The sequence below is a fragment of the Mixophyes fleayi genome, chromosome 1 (assembly GCF_038048845.1).
Source record: "Mixophyes fleayi isolate aMixFle1 chromosome 1, aMixFle1.hap1, whole genome shotgun sequence".
Lineage (NCBI taxonomy): Eukaryota > Metazoa > Chordata > Amphibia > Anura > Limnodynastidae > Mixophyes > Mixophyes fleayi.
Window position 1 is genome coordinate 133,191,293 of NC_134402.1, and position 25,573 is coordinate 133,216,865.

Consider the following 25,573-nt stretch of genomic DNA (forward strand, 5'->3'; position numbering starts at 1 on the left):
TTCTCGGGTCAGAGGCGAGCACATTGAACTAGTCTTATAAATTGTATAATTCTGGGGTCAGAGGTGAGCACATTGAACTAGTCTTACGAATTGTATAATTCTGGGGTCAGAGGCGAGCACATTGAACTAGTCTTATAAATTGTATAATTCTGGGGTCAGAGGCGAGCACATTGAACTAGTCTAATAATTGTATAATTCTGTGGTCAGAGGCGAGCACATTGAACTAGTCTTATAAATTGTATAATTCTGGGGTCAGAGGCGAGCACATTGAACTAGTCTTATAAATTGTATAATTCTGGGGTCAGAGGCGAGCACATTGAACTAGTCTAATAATTGTATAATTCTGGGGTCAGAGGCGAGCACATTGAACTAGTCTAATAATTGTATAATTCTGGGGTCAGAGGGGAGCACATTGAACTAGTCTTATAAATTGTATAATTCTGGGGTCAGAGGCGAGCACATTGAACTAGTCTAATAATTGTATAATTCTGGGGTCAGAGGGGAGCACATTGAACTAGTCTAATAATTGTATAATTCTGGGGTCAGAAGCGAGCACATTGAACTAGTCTAATAATTGTATAATTCTGGGGTCAGAAGCGAGCACATTGAACTAGTCTAATAATTGTATAATTCTGGGGTCAGAGGCGAGCACATTGAACTAGTCTTATGAATTGTATAATTCTCGGGTCAGAGGCGAGCACATTGAACTAGTCTTATAAATTGTATAATTCTGGGGTCAGAGGCGAGCACATTGAACTAGTCTAATAATTGTATAATTCTGGGGTCAGAGGCGAGCACATTGAACTAGTCTTATGAATTGCATAATTCTGGGGTCAGAGGCGAGCACATTGAACTAGTCTTATAAATTGTATAATTCTGGGGTCAGAGGTGAGCACATTGAACTAGTCTTACGAATTGTATAATTCTGGGGTCAGAGGCGAGCACATTGAACTAGTCTTATAAATTGTATAATTCTGGGGTCAGAGGCGAGCACATTGAACTAGTCTAATAATTGTATAATTCTGGGGTCAGAAGCGAGCACATTGAACTAGTCTTATGAATTGTATAATTCTGGGGTCAGAGGTGAGCACATTGAACTAGTCTTACGAATTGTATAATTCTGGTGTCAGAGGCGAGCACATTGAACTAGTCTTATAAATTGTATAATTCTGGGGTCAGAGGCGAGCACATTAAACTAGTCTAATAATTGTATAATTCTGGGGTCAGAGGCGAGCACATTGAACTAGTCTTATGAATTGTATAATTCTGGGGTCAGAAGTGAGCACATTGAACTAGTCTTATGAATTGTATAATTCTGGGGTCAGAAGCGAGCACATTGAACTAGTCTTATGAATTGTATATTTCTGGGGTCAGAAACGAGCACATTGAACTAGTCTAATAATTGTATAATTCTGGGTTTAGAGGCGAGCACATTGAACTAGTCTTATAAATTGAATAATTCCGGGGTCAGAGGCGAGCACATTGAACTAGTCTTATAAATTGTATAATTCTGGGGTCAGAGGCGAGCACATTGAAATAGTCTTATGAATTGTATAATTCTGGGGTCAGAAGCGAGCACATTGAACTAATCTTATGAATTGTATAATTCTGGGGTCAGAAGCGAGCACATTGAACTAGTCTTATGAATTGTATAATTCTGGGGTCAGAAACGAGCACATTGAAGTAGTCTTATGAATAGTATATTTCTGGAGTCAGAAACGAGCACATTGAACTAGTCTAATAATTGTATAATTCTGGGGCCAGAGGCGAGCACATTGAACTAGTCTTATAAATTGAATAATTTCGGGGTCAGAGGCGAGCACATTGGACTAGTCTTATGAATTGTATAATTCTGGGGTCAGAAGCGAGCACATTGAACTAGTCTTATGAATTATATAATTCTGGGGTCAAAAGCGAGCACATTGAACTAGTCTTATGAATTGTATAATTCTGGGGTCAGAAGCGAGCACATTGAACTAGTCTTATGAATTGTATAACTCTGGGGTCAGAAGCGAGCACATTGAACTAGTCTTATGAATTGTGTAATTCTGGGGTCAGAAGCGAGCACATTGAACTAGTCTTATGAATTGTATAATTATGGGGTCAGAAGCGAGCATATTGAACTAGTCTTATGAATTGTATAATTCTGGGGTCAGAAGCGAGCACATTGAACTAGTCTTATGAATTGTATAATTCTGGGGTCAGAAGCGAGCACATTGAACTAGTCTTATGAATTGTATAATTCTGGGGTCAGAAACGAGCACATTGAACTAGTCTTATGAATAGTATATTTCTGGAGTCAGAAACGAGCACATTGAACTAGTCTAATAATTGTATAATTCTGGGGCCAGAGGCGAGCACATTGAACTAGTCTTATAAATTGAATAATTTCGGGGTCAGAGGCGAGCACATTGAACTAGTCTTATAAATTGTATAATTCTGGGGTCAGAGGCGAGCACATTGAACTAGTCTTATAAATTGTATAATTCTGGGGTCAGAGGCGAGCACATTGAACTAGTCTAATAATTGTATAATTCTGGGGTCAGAGGCGAGCACATTGAACTAGTCTAATAATTGTATAATTCTGGGGTCAGAGGGGAGCACATTGAACTAGTCTTATAAATTGTATAATTCTGGGGTCAGAGGCGAGCACATTGAACTAGTCTAATAATTGTATAATTCTGGGGTCAGAAGCGAGCACATTGAACTAGTCTAATAATTGTATAATTCTGGGGTCAGAAGCGAGCACATAGAACTAGTCTAATAATTGTATAATTCTGGGGTCAGAAGCGAGCACATTTAACTAGTCTAATAATTGTATAATTCTGGGGTCAGAGGCGAGCACATTGAACTAGTCTTATGAATTGTATAATTCTCGGGTCAGAGGCGAGCACATTGAACTAGTCTTATAAATTGTATAATTGTGGGGTCAGAGGCGAGCACATTGAACTAGTCTAATAATTGTATAATTCTGGGGTCAGAGGCGAGCACATTGAACTAGTCTTATGAATTGCATAATTCTGGGGTCAGAGGCGAGCACATTGAACTAGTCTTATAAATTGTATAATTCTGGGGTCAGAGGTGAGCACATTGAACTAGTCTTACGAATTGTATAATTCTGGGGTCAGAGGCGAGCACATTGAACTAGTCTTATAAATTGTATAATTCTGGGGTCAGAGGCGAGCACATTGAACTAGTCTAATAATTGTATAATTCTGGGGTCAGAAGCGAGCACATTGAACTAGTCTTATGAATTGTGTAATTCTGGGGTCAGAGGTGAGCACATTGAACTAGTCTTACGAATTGTATAATTCTGGTGTCAGAGGCGAGCACATTGAACTAGTCTTATAAATTGTATAATTCTGGGGTCAGAGGCGAGCACATTGAACTAGTCTTATGAATTGTATAATTCTGGGGTCAGAAGTGAGCACATTGAACTAGTCTTTTGAATTGTATAATTCTGGGGTCAGAAGCGAGCACATTGAACTAGTCTTATGAATTGTTTAATTCTGGGGTCAGAAGCGAGCACATTGAACTAGTCTTATGAATTGTATAATTCTGGGGTCAGAAGCGAGCACATTGAACTAGTCTTATGAATAGTATATTTCTGGGGTCAGAAACGAGCACATTGAACTAGTCTAATAATTGTATAATTCTGGGTTTAGAGGCGAGCACATTGAACTAGTCTTATAAATTGAATAATTCCGGGGTCAGAGGCGAGCACATTGAACTAGTCTTATAAATTGTATAATTCTGGGGTCAGAGGCGAGCACATTGAACTAGTCTTATAAATTGTATAATTCTGGGGTCAGAGGCGAGCACATTGAACTAGTCTAATAATTGTATAATTCTGGGGTCAGAGGCGAGCACATTGAACTAGTCTAATAATTGTATAATTCTGGGGTCAGAGGGGAGCACATTGAACTAGTCTTATAAATTGTATAATTCTGGGGTCAGAGGCGAGCACATTGAACTAGTCTAATAATTGTATAATTCTGGGGTCAGAAGCGAGCACATTGAACTAGTCTAATAATTGTATAATTCTGGGGTCAGAGGCAAGCACATTGAACTAGTCTTATGAATTGTATAATTCTCGGGTCAGAGGCGAGCACATTGAACTAGTCTTATAAATTGTATAATTCTGGGGTCAGAGGCGAGCACATTGAACTAGTCTAATAATTGTATAATTCTGGGGTCAGAGGCGAGCACATTGAACTAGTCTTATGAATTGCATAATTCTGGGGTCAGAGGCGAGCACATTGAACTAGTCTTATAAATTGTATAATTCTGGGGTCAGAGGCGAGCACATTGAACTAGTCTAATAATTGTATAATTCTGGGGTCAGAGGCAAGCACATTGAACTAGTCTAATAATTGTATAATTCTGGGGTCAGAAGCGAGCACATTCAACTAGTCTAATAATTGTATAATTCTGGGGTCAGAAGCGAGCACATTGAACTAGTCTAATAATTGTATAATTCTGGGGTCAGAAGCGAGCACATTGAACTAGTCTAATAATTGTATAATTCTGGGGTCAGAAGCGAGCACATTGAACTAGTCTAATAATTGTATAATTCTGGGGTCAGAAGCGAGCACATTGAACTAGTCTAATAATTGTATAATTCTGGGGTCAGAAGCGAGCACATTGAACTAGTCTAATAATTGTATAATTCTGGGGTCAGAGGCGAGCACATTGAACTAGTCTTATGAATTGTATAATTCTCGGGTCAGAGGCGAGCACATTGAACTAGTCTTATAAATTGTATAATTCTGGGGTCAGAGGCGAGCACATTGAACTAGTCTAATAATTGTATAATTCTGGGGTCAGAGGCGAGCACATTGAACTAGTCTTATGAATTGCATAATTCTGGGGTCAGAGGCGAGCACATTGAACTAGTCTTATAAATTGTATAATTCTGGGGTCAGAGGTGAGCACATTGAACTAGTCTTACGAATTGTATAATTCTGGGGTCAGAGGCGAGCACATTGAACTAGTCTTATGAATTGTATAATTCTAGGGTCAGAAGCGAGCACATTGAACTAGTCTTATGAATTGTATAATTCTCGGGTCAGAAGCGAGCACATTGGACTAGTCTTATGAATTGTATAATTCTGGGGTCAGAAGCGAGCACATTGAACTAGTCTTATGAATTATATAATTCTGGGGTGAAAAGCGAGCACATTGAACTAGTCTTATGAATTGTATAATTCTGGGGTCAGAAGCGAGCACATTGAACTAGTCTTATGAATTGTATAACTCTGGGGTCAGAAGCGAGCACATTGAACTAGTCTTATGAATTGTATAATTCTGGGGTCAGAAGCGAGCACATTGAACTAGTCTTATGAATTGTATAATTATGGGGTCAGAAGCGAGCACATTGAACTAGTCTTATGAATTGTATAATTCTGGGGTCAGAAGCGAGCACATTGAACTAGTCTTATGAATTGTATAATTCTGGGGTCAGAAGCGAGCACATTGAACTAGTCTTATGAATTGTATAATTCTGGGGTCAGAAGCGAGCACATTGAACTAGTCTTTTGAATTGTACAATTCTGGGGTCAGAGGCATGCACATTGAAATCCTGCTATACATTGTCTACTTCCAGGATCAGAGGCTTGGCCATTGAACTACTCCTATGCCTTATATTATTCCAGGGTCAGAGTCGTGTACAGTTGGCAATGACTATTGCACAGGAATGTGTCAGACTGATGCAGTGAGTCAGCAGTGCAGATGTATGGAAGGTTTTCAACTTACTGCTGATGGAAAACACTGTGAAGGTGAGATAGACCTTGTTGATATTAAACATACAGTAGTGTGAGTGCTAAGGCATAATTAATTACATTATATAGAAGGTTCCAAATATTTTGAATGCTTGACGGACTGTGTATATGAGTCTTCACATTGGTGCACGGACATTACATATATTATCAGAATCATAGAGGAAAGACGGGTACAGACATAAGAACAGGCACATTTATATATATATATATATATATATATATATATATATATATATATATAAATATATATTCAGTGGGATGGCTTTAATATGGTCACATTTATCCTTGGTGACTTCTAATATCCCCATAATTAACAGTAGATAGTTATTTAAGTAGGGTACAGTGAACTCTCTACTGTAAATTATAGGGATATTAGAAGTTACAAAGGATTTCTGTGAAAATATAAATGCCTTTATACAGATCACAGAATAATGTGATGAGGTCTAAGATCTGTAATAATTTACAGTAGAAGGTACATTTTTCCATATACTACACAATTTTTTTAGAACGACCTAAATTCATGGCATGAATCAACAAGGTGCTATAAACATTCCTTAGAGTTTCTGTTCCATTGACCTAATAGCATCATGCAGTTAGTGCAGATTTGTCGGCTACACATTACTGCTGCGAATCTCCCTTTCCACCACATCCTAAATGTTCTCTATTGAAGTGAGATCTGGTGACTGTGAATGACATTGGAGTGCACTGAACTCATTGTCATGTTCATGGAACCAGCTTGGGATAATATGTGATTTGTGATATGGCACGTTAGCCTGCTAGAAGTATCTATTAGACGATGGACAGATTGTGGCCATAAAGGAGGGCAGCAATAGTACTCAGGCTATGGCATCTAAACAATGATCAATTGGTATTAAGGGGCCTAATGTGTGCCAAGAAAACATTCCCCACAGCATTACACCACCAGCAGCAGCAGCCTGCACCGTTGACACAAGGCAGGATGGATCCATGGACACATGTTGTTTACGCCACATTCTGACCCATCTGTCTACAGCAAATATCGAGATTCATCTGACCCGGCAACATTTTTCTAATGTTCAACTGGCCAGTTTTGTTGAGCTTCTGCTCACTGTAGCATCAGTTTCCAGGAGTTGAACCAAGTATAGTCTCCTGCTGCTGTAACCCATCCACTTCAAGGTTCGACACGCTTTGCATTCAGAGATGCTCATCTGCATACCACTGTAGTAACATATAGTTATTTGAGCTACAGTCGCCATCCTGTCAACTTGATCCAGTCTGGCCAGTCTCCTATGACCTCTCTCATTAAGGCATTTTCACCTATAGAACTGCTGCTCTCCAAAAATCCTTCTACAGTCAGTCACTTAGATCACATTTCATTCCCAATCTGGTGTTTGGTATAAACAACAGAACCTGTTGACCATGTCTGCATGCTTGTATTCCTTGAGTTGTTGTCACATGATTGTCTGAGTTGACTAGATAATTGCTTTAACAAGTAGGTGTACAGATGTACCTAATACAGTGGCAACTGAGTGTGTGTATATATATATATATATATATATATATATATATATTTATTTGTCAAGGGACCCGCTATACCACTACCAATTGCCGAAAGCTAACATGTGTGGTGGACTCCTCAGGAAGGGAAGCGATGAGTCACAGCCCCAAGCTAGTTTCGATAAACTGTTGCTGACACATGGTAGAAAAGTCAGATATAGGCCGAGATGGGCAGCTCAAGTAGAGGATTTGAATACTGATCTGATATCAGTGGCAGCACAAGTTCATAAATGGATAACCAACCCAAGAATCAGCCAACATGGTTAAAACAAGCCCCGTTGGTACATAGCAGAGAACCGAGGCTCAGATGATTATATATACAAATTATTTTGCTTGGGAAATTTGCAAAGGTGATTTAAATAGAATTCGATTGACGTCATGGGCATGTCCCCAAAATGTACACACATGCAGCTTGCCTAATCAGGAGCAATAATAAAGCAAGTTCCTATTCAGATGCATGTGTCTAAAGAAGATAACTTGCACCCGGGAGCACATAAGCAGCAAGGTTAACGGAGAAGAGTGCCTGAGGTGGCGTGATCATAAAGTGTGGGAAGGTTCTCGAAGTTCTAGAATTAGTTGTAAAATCATTATTATCATTATCTGAAGAAGTCATTCAATATTTCTGGCCTGATGGAAGAGATCCAGATGCCTGTTAACACCTACCCCATTTTTGTTTGTCTTTGTGGCATCATTATTTGCATGGTGTGGGTGAGGTCACTCATTTATTCCACATAATCTATAAATTTACCTTCGGAATGAAGACCAGACTTCATATTGTTGCAGAGATATAAATACAACAAAGGTTAATAAAGCATTACAAGCTCCAACTTGTTTATTTAGTTTGATTTTCCTTTAAATATTTGTGATTAAGCTACAAAAAGATGGCTACAACACAGACATGTAAATGTTGCCACAGTGTACTGTATATACAGGTTTGACTGGAGAGATAGCAGGTCCTATGTCAGCCTTTTAAACATCAAAAGGAAAGAAAATAAGACAAACCACACACAAAGTAAATATATTCAAGATTTACTTTTTGGACATGTTCAACCACTAAGCAGTAAGTAGCATAAAGACTTCTCCCGCGCTGCCCCCCTTCAACGGAATGACCTGCCACACTCCATCCGTCTCTCTCCCACTCTTAGCTCCTTCAAATGGTCACTAAAAACCCACCTTTTCCTCAAAGCCTACCCACCTTCCACCTAACCCTGCCTTCCCTCCTTTATACGCCAACTCACTCCCTCTGTACTTGTGTTTTGTTCACCCTCCCTTAGGATGTCTTGTGTCCTTACCAGCTCTTCTGTTCCATCTCTACCGCATTAGCCTGCTTAGAGCTCCTGAAGTGTCAGTATTTTTTGTATACTGTTCAGTAATGTAATACCCTGTACTGTCTACTGTTTGTGCATTGTACGGCGCTGCGGAACTCTTGTGGCGCCTAACAAATAAAGGATAATAATAATAATAATAATAGGAGTCAACGTTCCAAAATAACTTTGGGTGCTCAAGTTAATACAACCACCCCATACCTCATAGTGATACAACCACAGGCTTTTCTTATTTCATCTCAACAGTTGCAAATCATCCCCATTCAAAAATGAAAAATGAAGCAAAATACCTCAAAAAAAAAAACAAAGCCCAAAAATTTCACATAAAAAAGACCTACCACCAACAGACAGCCAATCACAAGTGTTTTATTATGCTGGACCCTATTGATTGGCTGGCCATGAAGGGGAATCTGATAATTATGTGGCAGTCAGCGCCACCTATAGTCAGGGGGTTCTGGTGGTGGTTTTGAACCTACAGAGCTGGTGCTTATGGCATAAGTACAAACACACAGCATCACATTTGCTTTCTTTAGTCTACAGTACACTAGACCAATTAAATTAATTAAAGCAAACTACAAATGTGTTGCTATTGACTACTGTGCATTTGACCTTTTTTCACCTGTAATAGTGAATGACCTCTGAGTATCATAACTTCAACATTCCAGGAATAAGTGTCTTGGTTCTATAAAGATTGCAATTGAGGTATGTGCAATATTTACAAAAAAGCAAACAATTCCAGCTGTTGAAGTATAAATGTTTACTGAATAAGGTTAAAGGTTGTCCTTTCAACTTTGTAGACTTTCTGATTCAGGTGAACTTAAACAAATTTAGAAGGAAAGAAAAATAGCCAAGACAGATTGTATTGCTTATCTATCCTGAAAGATTCATATGTTCTGTATAATAAAAGTATTCAGTGAACATTCAAACCACTTACACGTACATGTATGTAATCAAAGTTACACAAGTTTAATTTTCCCTGTCATTAGATATTAATGAATGTGCATTGTGGACCCACGGCTGCACTCTTGGCTGTGAAAATACCCCGGGATCTTATTATTGTACCTGCCCCAGAGGTTACGTCCTCCTTCCAGACAACAAGTCATGTCATGGTGAGTAGTGTGCCATGGCTTCAGTGTACACAACCTGCTGTATCCATGTTATGGGTTATGTCTAGGTCAAGGTCTTATGTCTAGGTCATGATCTCTTCTCTGTTTTGGTTTTGTGGCAAATAATAAAATATTGGAAAAAAACAAGAAAAAGAAAAGAGAATATCCTGAAATATTTTGTACTTCTAATGTAATTTACATACCAGACATCTAGAAAGTACAATCTATACAGTAGACATGAGCAAATCTCCCACAGTTCAACAGACCACGGAACAATTTGTGGTACTAACCCATAAATTTCTGGTAAATCGGTTATAAAAACTTTTACCGGTTCAAACAAAACAAATCTTAAAAATAACATTTTAAGGGTGCGAACAATCTTTTATAATGTAAATTTGATTCATTTATTGATGTATTTCAAAACGTCTGAAAAAAAATGTTTTGCTCACAAACAGAATTTTTTAAGTTCCAAAAATAGATTTTTTTTCAGCACAAATGTCACTGATTTATTAAAAATTAGGGGATTTCAAACAAAGAATTGAATTTATTTCTATTGTAAACTATTTAATTGTTATTATTTACACAGCACAACAAATGTTTGATTCTGACATTGTAAAAAAGAGTCTTATTGTAGCTCAGAATATCTGAAGTATTAAATTAGCGAATTATAATAAGTATTGTGTAGTTTTCTCAGTGCTCTAGTTAGCCTACACTTATTACTGTAATTAATTAAACCAGGCCTGTCCAACCTGCGGCCCTCCAGGTGTTGTGAAACTACAAGCCCCAGCATGCTTTGCTGGTAGACAACCAGTTGATTGCTGGAAGGGCATGCTGGGACTTGTAGTTTCACAACATCTGGAGGGCCGCAGGTTGGACAAGCCTGAATTAAACTGTTGATTGCTATCAGCCACCACATAGGAAACTGTCAGTCATGTTACTTTATGAGCACTTTCACTGCAATAAAGCAACTCCTAGCAGCAACATGAATTACATGTTATGCATGTATGACGTGCATTATTCTGGCTTCTAGTTATTTGCTTCCTAAAATAATGAGGACATTAAAAAATATCAACCTAATGTGTAAGATTACAAAATTCCAATAAATGCTGTGTTTATTGTTAGCTAAATCTTCTGGAGTCTATGAATTGCATCTTATTATATGGGCTACTTTTCTGTCTGACTCGGTTTTACAGGCACATTCAGACATCTATAATATGTCTATTACAATGATAATGCTAATTGCAGGAAACATGCAAAGTGGAATTAGCTTGAAGACACATCTAAATATTCATTGCTTTAAAGATGGGTTGTACGGCTATTACATTAACAAACTTGTCATCAATAAATCCAGGACAAAAGGTTAATGACTAAGGAAGCGGCTTCAGTATTATATTAACAGCTGTTTTACAAAGGTGTGCTGCAGTTGTCTCTTCACTTCACAGCTGTAAAATAGTGTAAAAAGCCTTCATCAGCAATTGCCTATACGTGGTCAGACATACCACAGACATCCCTCAGATATGGCATGTTAAATATATCCTACGTACTAATAGGGATTTCTTATTATAATGGTCAATATACAGTAATAATGTGTCTAGATCATGGTATATGGATACATCCACAAACATATTATTGTTTAAAAGTGTCCCCAATAACTAGATGTAATTTACAAAAGTGTAAAATGTAAACGCTAAATGTATGGGCAAAATTATTATCCTTGTGCATGCAAAAGTGGTAATTTGCAAGGTGGGAAGAGATAAAACCATCACTTCAAAGAGGTCCTACTTCATTAAATTAAACTTTAGAATTTTCGAACAGAATACTGCTCATTGCAGGCTCATTTATGTCTTAATGTAATCAGGAGAGTGAGAGGACTGTATTATTGTGTTTCTTATTTGTCACTCTCGTGTGTTTGAATATTTATATCATACTTGCCTACTCTCTCGGAATTTCCGTGAGGTTCCCAGACTACCGGAATAGTAGGCACTCTCCTGGATCACGCCATTAAACCCTGCCCCCTGCTATGCAATGCCGTGGAGTTTTGGAATGTCAGAGCAGGGGGTGGTCCCCTCCTGCAGTGGTCACATTACTTTGCTCCGGGATCTCCCAGAGGAGAGAATTTAAAAGTAGGCAAGTACGATTTATATTACACGGGTAGTGTTTTGCACATTTGTAAAGCACCCTTGTTGTGTTTTGGCTCTTTTGTTCTCCAATAATCCATTCCAATATGTAGAGAAGTGGATAGAGAGAATAGCACATATGTTACCCGAACATGCTGCAAACCAAAGAAAATGCATGCTCAGGGTGTGGAGTCAGGGTCTCTGGAGGGATGAGCAGACCCCCTGCCCATGTGTGCAAAACATTTTTACAATAGGGCCTGGTAACTGCTAGTTACCTTGTAGCAGACCTAAAGGAGAGAGAAGAAAAAAATATGCCATCTTTTTGGATCTGGCTGAAGCATTCAAAAAATGTGAATTAAAAATCCTCACCAGGTGTAATGCTAGTATTAAAGTAATTATATATATATATATATATATATATATATATATATATATATATATATATATGTATATATTACATAAACATCAATTATAACAAGAAAAAAGCAAGAAATGTCTATCTTATCTGATACCTGTATTTCAATCCGCTAGATGTGACCCCCTGCTTGCATCAAAGCAGAAACTGCAGTTATGGCTGTGTACAGACAGTGGGAGGACCTGTCTGCTTCTGTCCTGAAGGATCTGTACTTGCAAGTGATGGGAAAACATGCAGAGGTAAGTTCTATGATATAGACAATCTTAACATCAATCAGGTTTGCCGTAGTTGCTTTTCATTTCTGTGGCTGTATTCTTTGTATACCAATCTTATATAATAATGTGTCATTTGAGATGTTTGCTCATCATCATTTAATTATATGGTTCCAGCAAGTTCTGTAGCGCTTTAAAATTAAGAACAAACATGTTAATAAAACAATACTGGGTAATTCAGACAGACAGAGAGATAAGAGGGCCCTGCTCGCAAGCTTACAGTCTATGGGAATCCCTCCTATCTTCAATGCTGTCAATTCTATTTATCTTCTGTGTCCTCGTCACCATCAATTCACAATTTCTGATCCAATAAGATCTAAAAGTTTCTCTGCTTTTAAAAAAATTTGTCTCCAGCATTTGCAGTTGGCATTTCCTTTATATTGCTAGTGACTTCAGTATGCAAATGAGGTATGAGACAGATTCAGCAGCACTCTGGTAATATAAAAACATAGCTAACCTATGCCACTGGGTTTTTTAGAGTACTTTAACCCGTTAAGGGTTATTTACGAGCTCCCTGAGCTGCGAGCTGAAATCCAGTGAGTAAATTACCGTATTAACGGTAATATTTTTCGAGCTCGGGTATTTCACCCGTCTCGCTAACAATTGACTACCCCCCTTAGAATCCAATCCCAAGCTTTCAAGTTTATTTAACAGTCTGCAAATTGGGACAGTGTCAAAAGCCTTACTGAAATCTAGATAAGCTATATCTACAGCTCCTCCTTCATCTATTACTTTAGTCACCCAGTCAAAAAAATCTCTCACTTGTGCAGCGGGACTATATTTGCTCTTTTCCAGTCCTCTGGAATTACTCCTGTAGTTAGTGACTGATTGAATAATACTGTTAATGGTGTTACCAGCACCCTTTTAAACTATTTTATCCCATTTGGCCCCACTGATTTATCCACTTTCAATTTTGAGAGCTCTGTTAGGACCTTCTCCTCTGGAAATGTACTTGTATCTACCTTATTTTTATGAGTATACTTGCAATTCAACTGTGCGCCCTTCACCGCTCTTTCTGTAGTGAACACTGAGCAAAAATAATTATTAAGATAATCTGCTATTACCTTGTCTCTCTCAACAAGACCCTCACTCTTTGTCTTTAGTCTTTATTATTCCTCCTTTTGATTTTCTCCTTTCAGTTATATACCGAAAAAAAAGTTTTGCCCCCTTTACCTACTGACTGGGCCATATTCTCTTCAGCTTGTGCCTTTGCACATCTGATTACCTCCTTAGCCGCCTCCTGTCTAGCAAGATACACCTATTTGTCTTCATTATTCTGAGTCTGTGTCACTCACCGGACTGTGAGTGCTACTTCTCGTGTGTTTAGGAACCGTGGCCGTCCACCATCCTGAGGGTCTGCGCATGTGCAGCCCTTTCAAACCTTCAGTACCTGTTGCTTTTAGTTAATTGGCTGATCAGGCAACACTCCTTATTTAAAGCACCTGTGGTCAATACCTCGTTGCCTGATCTTGGAGTCTCATTCCCCATGAGCCTCTGAAGGTGTCCCTGTGTTTCCTCGTGTATTCAGCTCCTGCTGATTCCTGTTGTTCGTTTGTGGTTTCCAAACCACTTCAACTTTCCTGTGTTCGTCGTGACTGCACCAGCTGATTCCTATCCGCTGTCTCTGTGCTTCTACGGTATCCTGCTCACTTCAACTCTCCCGTGTTCATCGTGACTGCACCAGCTGATTCCTATCCGCCGCCTCCGTGCTTCTACAGAGTCCTGCTCACTTCAACTCTCCAGTGTTCATCGTGTCTGCAGCCAGCTGATTCCTATCCGCTGCCTCCGTGCTTCTACAGTATCCTGCTCACTTCAACTCTCCCGTGTTCATCGTGACTGCACCAGCTGATTCCTATCCGCCGCCTCCGTGCTTCTACAGTATCCTGCTCACTTCAACTCTCCCGTGTTCATCGTGACTGCACCAGCTGATTCCTATCCGCCGCCTCCGTGCTTCTACAGTATCCTGCTCACTTCAACTCTCCCGTGTTCATCGTGACTGCACCAGCTGATTCCTATCCGCTGCCTCCGTGCTTCTACAGTATCCTGCTCACTTCAACTCTCCCGTGTTCATCGTGACTGCACCAGCTGATTCCTATCCGCTGCCTCCGTGCTTCTACAGTGTTCCTGCTCACCGCAACTCTCCAGTGTTCATCGTGTCTGCAGCCAGCTGATTCCTATCTGCTGTCTCCGTGCTTCTACAGTGTTCCTGCTCATTTCAACTCGCCTGTCTTCATCGGGTCAGCGCTCCGCTGCTTTCATCTCAGCTACTGGTTATCAGACCGCCTCAACTCTCCCGTGTTCTCCAGGTGTCCAGTTCCATATACTACTGCTTCCTGAGTATTGCCTAGTCCTTGCTGGTCTAACTACCGTGCGCTGCACCTACTTGGTTACTGCTTCCACCTTCCAGTGGTCTCTCCTCCTGCCGGCCTCCAGCCGTTCAGGTATCCCTGCACGTCTCTCTGACAGCCTGCTCTCCTGAACCGCGGTATGCATACTTCTCATTGACTGTGCTTGTGTATTGCATATCTAGCTGGACTGAGTTTGTTCTCCTCCGGAGTTCCCTATCCACTGAGACTATTGCTATCATTTGACTGTGTTTCCTATTTGCCTGGATAGTTATTGTGACTTCGTATATTTGTGCAGTGCTGCTCAGTTATCATTATATTGTGCATGTCATCGTGGGATCAAGTTCTATGTGCCCGTGTATACTCTGCATTGCATTCATCTCCTCGTGCTCCTCCTCACATATATATTTCAGTGGTACAACTTGCTAGATGCAGACCACTGTCTCCTGTTTCCTGTGACATCAGTTTCAAGTATCCTCTCACATAGCAGTGGTACAACTTGCTAACGCAGACCACTGACTTCCCGGATACCTTCACCTGGATTCCATTCCTTCACCTAGACAGCGGTACAACTTGCTATACGCAGACCGCTGACTCTCACCACCTCCTCGTTACTCCTGGACATTCCTCCTCACTATAGCAGTGGTAGAACTTGCTATACGCAGACCACTGACTACCCTCACGTTTCCTTGTCCATCCAGCTCCTCGTGTATAGTTATCTACCTATTACCAGTGCTGCTAGTCATAGACTTTTCCCGAGCATTCTCTTACCATCTGCTGTCTCCTGTTCCGTGGTCACCCCGCTACCAGAGTACCATATTACCAACTATACTGCTCTGGTAAGTCCATCATCTGGTGATACCTGGGTAAAGACTCCTAGTGCCCGTGACAGTCTGCTTATATTTCCTAAAGACCATGTTTTTTTTCTTTCACAATACTTGCTACTTCTTTTGCAAACCACACTGGCTTCCTTTTCCTTGTACTTTTCTTAACCTTTTAGATACAAAGGTCTGTTGCTCTAAGTATTGCACTTTTTAATCTTTCCCACCTCTCCTACACTGCTTTCAAGTTTTTCCACTCTGCCAAAGAGTCTCTTACACATTTTTCCATCTCTACAAAGTCAGCCTTCCTAAAATCTAACACCTTTGTTTTTGTTTGGTATGAGTCTGTTTCTGTTTTTCTACTAAACCATACTGCTTGATGGTCACTGGATCCTAGGTTCTCACCCACATTTACATCAGATATTCTGTCACCATTTCTACGTCTTTTGCTTAGTGGGCTCCCTCACCATTTGCTTGAGGGATGCTCCCTGCAAAGAGTTCAGAATGTCCCTACTTCTAGTGGAACTTGCAGAAGACTCCTCCCAGTTTACATCAAGTAAAGTCTCCCATGATTATTACCTCTCCTTTTAATGCCATTTTATTGAGGGTCAATAGATCACCCCAGTACGATGAATAGCCTTGTCCCCCATTTCTATGGTCAGCCAAAGGGCCTCAGCTTTTTCTTCAATACTTTGTATTAAAGTATTATTTATGCTTTTTTTCAAATACATTGCAACCCCTCCTCCGATTCTTCCCGCTCTGTACTTCCTAAATAAACTAGAAATAAACGGTATAGCTATGTCCCAGTCATGATTTTCATTGCACCATGACTTCATAAAAGCCACAATATCCAGATCATCCCTTGTCATGAAAGCAATTAGTTCTGGAATTTTATTTCCTAAGCTTCTAGCATTAGCACACATAGCTCTAACAGTTTTATTTGTGCATTTTCTGTTCCTATCTTCTATGTTTATCTCTCTATCTATGTTTATTTTGTTTTGATCTGCATTGTCTTCTGTTGCTGTGGATATGTTTGCTGTTCTAGTAGCCTGCAGAACCAATACCTCTTGGTTGGGGGAGCAGATTGTTTTATTCCTGTTTAGTTCACTACCCCCCTCTGCTAGTTTAAATAGTTCCTGATGAAGCTTCCAAACTGCTCACTTAGTATTCTGGTTCCCCTTGAAGATGGGTGCAAGCCGTCCCTTTCATATAGATCCCTATCTTGCCAGCTGTCATGACTGTGGTCTATGAATCCAAATCTCTCCTCATAACAACACTACTTTAGCCACACACTGAAGTTTCTGATGCAATGAGTTCTGTCCTCACCCCTATGTACTGGCAATACTGCTGAAAAAGTTGCAGTGGTTGCCACCTTCTTTAGAGCAGTCCCTAACTTTCTAAATTCATCTTTTACTGCCATGACTTGATCATTAGCCAGGTCGTTTGTCCTTAGGTGGACAATGACATCCACCTCCCCATGTTTTCTTGCTGCTTTCACAATTCTTAACATGCGTTCTTATCCCTTGGAGCTGTGGCTCCAGGTAAGCACCTTACTTGTTTCTCTACTTCAGTAGCTCTTCCCAGATGTATGTCTCTTATGATGGAATCCCCCAAGAGAAGTGTAGTCCTTTTTGGAGATTTTATTTTCCTGTTCCTATAGCTAGTAGAAGTCTCCATATCCTCATGTTCCGTGTTACCTATATTATCTGTACATTCCAGCCCTGCAAGAGCAGCATATGAGTTTTGCAATGTCACAGCTTGTGGAATGTTTCTGTGTCCCTCTGGATATTTCCCCCTTTCAGAGCTCACAGTAGTCCAGACAGAATGTCTTCTGGGGGCTTTCTGAGGCAGCGGTGGTCTCAAGGATACATATGTGCTGTAATTGTCTTGCTTTATTTCCTTTTTTCTTGGTGGCTGTGTTGAAAAATACAAATGATTCTGAAATGGGTGGGGGACCTGTCATAAATCCTTTACCAAAGGTGTACGTTGTGTGGCTCTCCTCTCAGTATGATTAATGTATGTGTGCCACCAGTGATAAGAACCACAATACATGCGTTCTTCTGAGGCCCAAGAACAGCTTTGAAACCCTCTGCTCTATATCTGTTCAGATGTCAATCATGGTAATAACTGTTAATAGAACTAGACTACGGTTCTTCTTTAAGAGTTGACCAGTCAATAGAAATAACATTACCATAGTTACTGGTGAAACTATCAAGACATGTGAATGCAGTAAGTGTTGTGGCCACACTAACAGAAGTGCTATACAAATGTTGTTTTCAAGGTTGCTCCACTCCAGACAATGGTGGATGTAGCCAGCTGTGCAGGAAATCCAGTGGGCAAAGCTGGGAATGTGACTGTTATCCTGGGTACACTCTCCAGTCGGATAAGAAACGTTGCCTTGCTTCAGGTCAGTAAAACGTTATAGATTGGTTCATTAATTACATGAGTTGCATGGTGTATATTTTATAATGGTCTATTTCAAAATGATAGACACTTACTGACATGTTTTTCTGTGCAATATTCAACTTTAAAAATGTGTTTGTGCCTCAAGTACAGGTCCTCGGCCATTCTTACTGTTTGCAAATGTACATGACATACGGAGAATAAACTTTGATGGGACACGTTATGAAAGCCTACTTGACTCACAGATGGGGAGAGTCTTTGCACTGGACTATGACCCTGTGGATAATAGGGTAGTGTATACTGTACATAAATTACTGTTTGTTATTCTATAACCTTATTGCGTTAAAGGTGTTTACCCACTTTGTATACTATCAGTTAGAGCAGTGCCTCTACACAGTGTTGCACGTGGCCAGGAAGCTTCACACCTGGAAACCCCAAGGTTACCTGAGCAGAGCCTTTGGATTGCTCTGTTTCAGAGAAATATTACTGGATGCGCAATTCAAGCCAGCAATGGCACTGTCCTCCCAGAATTCCTAAGCGCTATCCAGCTGTTGTTCTCAGGCAGAGATGGAGATCCCAGGAGAGGAACTTTCACTAAAATGCTACAGTGTATGGGGTAGTTATTAGAACTGAGACATTGTTCCAAAGTGTATACATCCTTTAATACACTAAACCTATGGTAAAGCAATGTGGCATGAGTATGTCCTAAATCAAATTGCAAGATGGTAAAACTGTATTATAACCTTGACTTTTCAACTCCCCAGTTCTAATTTTTTATATTATTATTTAGTGATTAGAAAAATATATGACTGTATAACAGTGAGTGAAGTTAATACAAACACCCAGGTATGAGGATCACACAATACAAACAACTTTAATTTGAAATTTGAAACAGTGATCATATAAGTCAGTGATGGGCAGCATGCCAGCCTCTCTAACCTTCAGAAGGACGCACATTACCCATAATCTCAGAAATAAACTGTCCTAAATTTACCTCAACACACCCACATCACTCATCCCAAGATGAAGCCACATGCCCCTCAAACCTTCCACTTGCCAGACCAAGCCCCCACTTGCTACAAAATGCCACCACATTCCCTGAGACCCCATCTTCTCACAAAATGCCCCTACTTACCCTAAAATACCCCACATGCTCTCAGATCCCACATATGGTATTACTATTATTATTACTATCCTTTATTTCATTAAGAATGCCCTCTTGCCTAAAGCCTAAAGACTATTGTTTAGTTCAGTTCAGCCATTTTCGGCAGAGGAAGGAGGGAGACCACCGCTGTGCTGACTGCGTTACACTCCCGCCTCCTCTTTCTCTGATGTGACGAGTGACCTCCCAGCAGGGCTGCCACCAGAAATTGCAGGGCCCAGTATAAATATAACAGGCAGGGCCCCTTATCTTCCTCCCTTGACCCACCCACATTTTTAATATATCCTCTACCTAACATCTGCCATCCCCCTTTTCTCTACAGTAAACTCCTTTCTTTCGTACCCCTGCAGTAGTTCACTTACCTCTCTGCTTCTTCTTTCAGCTCCTCTCCATTGACAGCATTGTGACGTTATTAATTACATGCTGTCATAGATGCAAGGAGCCCCAATGCCTTGTCGTGGCTCTCTGTTTAGGAGCCAGGAAGCTGGGAGGCTGGGACTGGAACAAATAGCGGCAGCCATGGGGCCCTAACCCCTGACATCTTAGGAAACCCACCTTCAAGGGGGCGTGCTGCTGCTGCATCCTTAATCCAATATGAAGGCCTCTCCCTGCCTCTCACATCTCAGGTGCATCTGCTGCCTGGAAATGAAGTCTGTTACCGTCCTTAATTCATTGCAGAGACCCCCTTCCATAATAATTATTTTTTTGCCTCTGGGCTCGTGGGGCCCCATACTGCTGTACTCTCTGTAATGCTGCTGTACTCCCTGTGATGGTGGTCCTGCCTCCCAGTGTTCTACAGGCAAGACCATGTGATGCAGAATTCGGCTACTTCAGTCATGTTAAATCTTAATCTCTGATTTATAATATTAAGCAGAGAATCAGCCAAAGAGGGGACCTAGAGCTGTGAATGAGTCTGGGGCTGCCTGTTACCCGCCACTAATATAAAGACATCTACTGTCACAATAATTTAGATAAGGTAGTACATTTAGAAATGGCATTAGTACTTAATACTGTGTACATATATTTTTATTACATATAAGCAGTGTATGTTTTGAAATTATAAAGAAAGCTATGTTGGAAAATTTTTTTACAGAAATAAAGGGGTAGTAAATGCCTCAGTACATGAACTACAGACAATTCTGTCAGCAATAACATTAAACTCAAAAGACTACGAAATAACTGATTAGTTTGTTATTAGTTTGTTATTTAATCACGTACATGTTTACAGTCTTTACCATCAGTCTGGAATGAATATTATTGTAATATCTACAATACACCACAAGATGGCTCTCTTATCTGCTTTCAAGCTAGCTTCCAGTCAAGCACAAACTGTAGTGACAACAGTAACAGCATCAATTTATTTTAGATGTTATTAATTGTAAACTCAGTGAGCATTTGAGCAATTATCCAGTTAAATTTGCAGAACGCTAAAATAATCCAATATTGATAAGAGGAGTTATAACAAAATATACCAGAGCTAGTTATTGAAGGGCTGTCACGTGTCTAATTTTTCCCAGGACAGTCACAGTTTTGCTACTGGAAATCTGTATCTCAGAAGGCTTATACAAAGATTAACTGTATTAAATGTATTATGATTCTCTAACTCTTTTACTGTATTTGGAAAAGCATGATGTGTTTTGTTTACAAAGCAAATTTACCATTTCTAAAAACAAGGATGTATTTAAATATTATTATACAAAATATCTGTAGTCCTGCATTGATTTCACCTAAATGTTCTTATGGTCAATATAAAGAATGTGATTAATCCCTTAGTGCTAAATGGCATTTAGAACTGTCATGTTAGACCATACTTGCCAACTCTCCCGGAATGTCCGGGAGACTCCCGCATTTTGTGAGAGTCTCCCGGACTCCCGGGCGAGTGTGGCAATCTCCCGAATTCTGCCCACTTCACTAGGAAGTGCCCCACTTCCTAGTGAAGTGGGCAGAATTAGATCCCAAACGCCGCGATTCCCGGTGAATCGCGGCGTTTGGCCCCGCCCCCGCTGTCAAATGACGCAATTTGCGTCATGACGTCACAGGGGGCGGGGCCGAAATGACGCGATTTCGGCCACCCCGCCCCTTCACGCCCCCCTCCACTGGCTGGCTCCCGGAAGGGAGCTGAAGAAAGTAGGTAAGTATGTGTTAGACTGTGCCATAACACAGATTGAGTCTTTTAAAATTTATAATCAATGACATCCGCCTGGTTCAGCAGTGATGTAGCCAGGTACTCTTTAGTGATCATTACCCAATCTACTGGGATGTCTAGGACAGTGTTGGCTAACCTGTGACACTCCAGGTGTTGTGAAACTACAAGTCCCAGCATACCCTTCCAGCAATAAGCTGCTATATCTTGGCAAAGCATGATGGGGCTTGTAGTTTCACAACACCTGGAGTGTTACAGGTTAGCCAACGCTGGTCTAAGACGCTCCTGGTCTTTGAATCACATAACTGTTTAATTATATCAAATTATTTGCTATAAATCCGCAAAGTAGTAAAAAAAAATATTAATTGTCTATTAAGTACATACTTACCAGCTTTTTAAGCCTCCCCTACAGGAGATCCTGGAAGGGAGGAGGGGTATGAGGACGGAAGGGGACGGGGAGGAGAAAATTGCATCATTTTGGCCCTGCCCCTGTGATGTAATGATGCGAAAGCTCCATTTTGATGTGGGGGGTGGGGCGGGGGAACAAAAATGACACGATTCATGGAGGCTCCCATCCTGGTCAGGATGCGGGAGAATGGCCTACTCTCCCGGGAGTCCGGGAGACCTACCCAGAATTCAGGTGTCTCCCGGACATTCTGGGAGATTGGGCAAGTATGCAAAATGTCCTGGGCCTGAATCCCTGATGCCATGTATCTGACTTAGCCCCTTAATAGAGCTGACTATTCGGCATATATATTTTTCTAAAAAAATACTAAATGTAAAATGATTGTGTTGAATAAAATGTTCTTGATACACTATATCATTAGGACATAGATGACAAAGAGATCTCGTGTTAGGTCAAATTAATGTAGCAATACAGGTATTTCTGAGGAATACATTATTATTTTTATACCGATGTGTACATTTTTTAATTCCATTTGTGTAGCTTGCAATAAATTGTGAAACTCCAGTATCATGTTTTATGTATCTACACAATTTTATTCTCAGATTTACTTTGCACACACAGCTCTGAAGTGTATAGAAAGTGCAAAGATGGACGGCAGTGGTCGTGAAAAGGTGATTTCAGAAGCCTTGGACACACCAGAGGGTGTAACTATTGATGCCGTTAACAGAAAACTATACTGGACCGACAGAGGGTACGGATTTTGCAGCACTACAAATACTTAGAGTTACGCTGTAGGTTTCATGTTACAGTGTGGCCTGTCAGGCTATGAGTGCTTGTGGTAGGATCACTTTCTTTCTTTAGTTTTTTTGGGGGACGGGGGGAGGTGAATAATTATTATTATTTTTTTTTTTTTATTTATATATATATATATATATATATATATATATATATATATATATTTATATATATATATATATAAGTTACCCCGTGCATGATACTCATGCATTCTAGTCAAATCAAGCTACTTAAGGTGTTAAAAAGGTTCTTGTCATGCATTTGGGCCATAGCCCAGGCCTCAACCACCAACCACTCCCCACTGTCACCCCCGGCAACCACCAACCACTCCCAACTGTCACTTCTCCTTCAAGAAATATATATATTTTTTTAAAATCTTTATAAACACTTTTAACAATTAACAAATTAAATTAACAAATTAAAAACATCTTAGTATACCAAATTTCAGCCCTTTCTGAATTTTTTTTCCACACACACTAAGAATTTAGTAGGTCAGTGTATAACTCCACCCAGCAGGTGGCGCTGCAGCTTGGTTTTATTTTTTCCACACACACACACAAACAGACAGACTAACACACGCCACTAGACACTTATATTATAGATATATATATATATATATATATATATATATATATATATATATATATAAATATGCCAGTCATCATCATCAAATTGATGAAGTTGCATCTCTACTATGCAGCCAAATCAAAATACTGTAAAAGTGCATTTAAAACCCTATGCTAATTTGCCCGTATAGACATGTACAATGTAAATGTAATTTGACATTTACGTGCACCCGATTCTACATGAGGCTGGTAATGTGTATATTCACATTTTGCAGAATTTATAGTCCATGCACAGGACTGGTTAGATGACAAATCATTTTGCTGTGTGATGTGGCTGCAATAAGACAAATTCTGACAGCTAACGTAAAATTTTAAGGCAAAATGAGAAACAAAGCAAAAATTTCAAGGAACTGTTTTAAAAATGTATTCATTTGTGCTAAACAATAAATTGACATAGATTGCTAATTTTACTTTCATTTTTTTTTTAAAAAACCCCCCAGAAAATCTTGTATCGAAAGAAGTGATTTGAATGGGGGAAACAGGAAAACAATTATCCAGGAAAATGTACATCAGCCAAGAGGAATTTGTGTTCACCCAATGGCAAGGTAATAAGTAATGATGAACATTAACTGTAAAATCAAGGGACATTTATGATTCATTATTGTGTTAATTAGTGTTATCTGGAGAAATGATTCACTTATACAGTTAATAAAAGTATCAGTTTATATTTGCTCATGTTTCATTTTTAGAATAAACTTCTGTTGGGCCATTGACATGTTTAGGGAGGTTTACATTGCAATAATTATGAGTACCAGATAGGAAGTACTTTCATTCAAATTGTGTATTTATTGTATAATGTAGTTTGTAGACTACACTAGTACAGGATTCATATATACCATATACCATCCCTATGTGTATATTATAGGGCTCACTCATTTAGAGATGGAAAAATGGAAAAAAAGACAACCCCAACCTTGTTTTTAGTTCTTCAATTCTGGAACTGAAAGCCCAAACAGGGTGTCAGTACACATATGTCAGAAGAGCAGATTGTGGGCCTGCATAACAGCTGGACTAGCATCCTGGGGAGAGCTGGCAAATTTTAGCCCTGGGGACAAAACCTGTCTTAGCAGCCTATTAGGAACATTTTAAAGGAAGAAAAATGCAGGTGGCCCAGTGACCCAGCTCAAGGGACCGGCATGGGGGCAGGGGGGTTAGATGCCCCCCTGACCCCCCAGCCCAGTCTGCCCCTGCCAGCATCGCCCAGGCCACTTCACCGCCAGACCCCTTAGCCGCTCGGGCTGCTCCATTGATAGTTCCCCCACTGCTAACACACCAATGTCTGAGCACCTGTATTAACTCTGTTCCTCCTGATCTGCCACTCAATTCTCTTCTTCTGGTTGCCGCTCTCACTTCTGCTGCAGGGTTAGCTCTAAGAAACTGCTGGCATATTACTGGTCATTACTGTTACTGCTGGCATGTTACTGGTCATTACTGTTACTGCTGGCATGTTACTGGTCATTACTGTTACTGCTGGCATGTTACTGGTCATTACTGTCACTGCTGGCATGTTACTGGTCATTACTGTTACTGCTGGCATGTTACTGGTCATTACTGTTACTGCTGGCATGTTACTGGTCATTACTGTCACTGCTGGCATGTTACTGGTCATTACTGTCACTGCTGGCATGTTACTGGTCATTACTGTCACTGCTGGCATGTTACTGGTCATTACTGTTACTGCTGGCATGTTACTGGTCATTACTGTTACTGCTGGCATGTTACTGGTCATTACTGTTATTGGTGGTGTATTATTTGGCATTATCACTACAGTTAATATTTTATTGGGTATTAGTTATTAATGAACTTTGGTACAATATCACACAGTGTGTGGCCCCAAGATTACCCAGATGACCAACAATAATTTTATTGAGAGATGACCTTTAGCTGACTGTGTGTGCTGTGAGAAAACCACCCTTAGCTGGGACAGTGATTACCCTCCGTGGGATTCAACTCACTTGGGCAGACCAGAATGTATCCAGAATAAGGCTTTATTATGACAGCACAACACCATAAGACATTCTATGAAAGCACAACACCATAAGACATTCACAAGATACAGGGTAAATGGTAGTAATCAGCACTTCAAAGTAGAGATGGGCGGACTCGGTTCCCCGAGAACCGAATCCTACCAAATTTAGCCTATCCGAGTACCGAGCCGAGCAGGCTCGGTACTCTCCCGCCTATTCGGAATCGAAATCGAGGCAAAACATCATCGTGACGTATTCGTATTTCTGAGCTCGGGTCTCGCGAGATTTGAAAAGCATAAATACCAGCCTCCCCAGCAATCCATCGCCATTTGGCAGAGGGTGAGAGCAGGGTTA

At 40.2% G+C, this 25,573-nt stretch overlaps 1 protein-coding gene across 8 annotated transcripts in view; it reads left to right on the forward strand.

Annotated features, from left to right (window-relative positions):
- The window catches only part of EGF (epidermal growth factor), a 150,562-nt gene that overhangs the window by 62,368 nt on the left and 62,621 nt on the right, over positions 1–25,573 (forward strand). For all 8 annotated transcript variants that reach the window (XM_075200586.1, XM_075200592.1, XM_075200601.1 and 5 more), the window contains 7 exons: positions 5,655–5,777; positions 9,628–9,750; positions 12,396–12,518; positions 17,999–18,124; positions 18,274–18,410; positions 22,434–22,582; positions 23,693–23,797. In XM_075200586.1, coding sequence (XP_075056687.1) covers positions 5,655–5,777; positions 9,628–9,750; positions 12,396–12,518; positions 17,999–18,124; positions 18,274–18,410; positions 22,434–22,582; positions 23,693–23,797 — 886 coding nt within the window. The remainder of the gene's footprint in view (positions 1–5,654; positions 5,778–9,627; positions 9,751–12,395; positions 12,519–17,998; positions 18,125–18,273; positions 18,411–22,433; positions 22,583–23,692; positions 23,798–25,573) is intronic.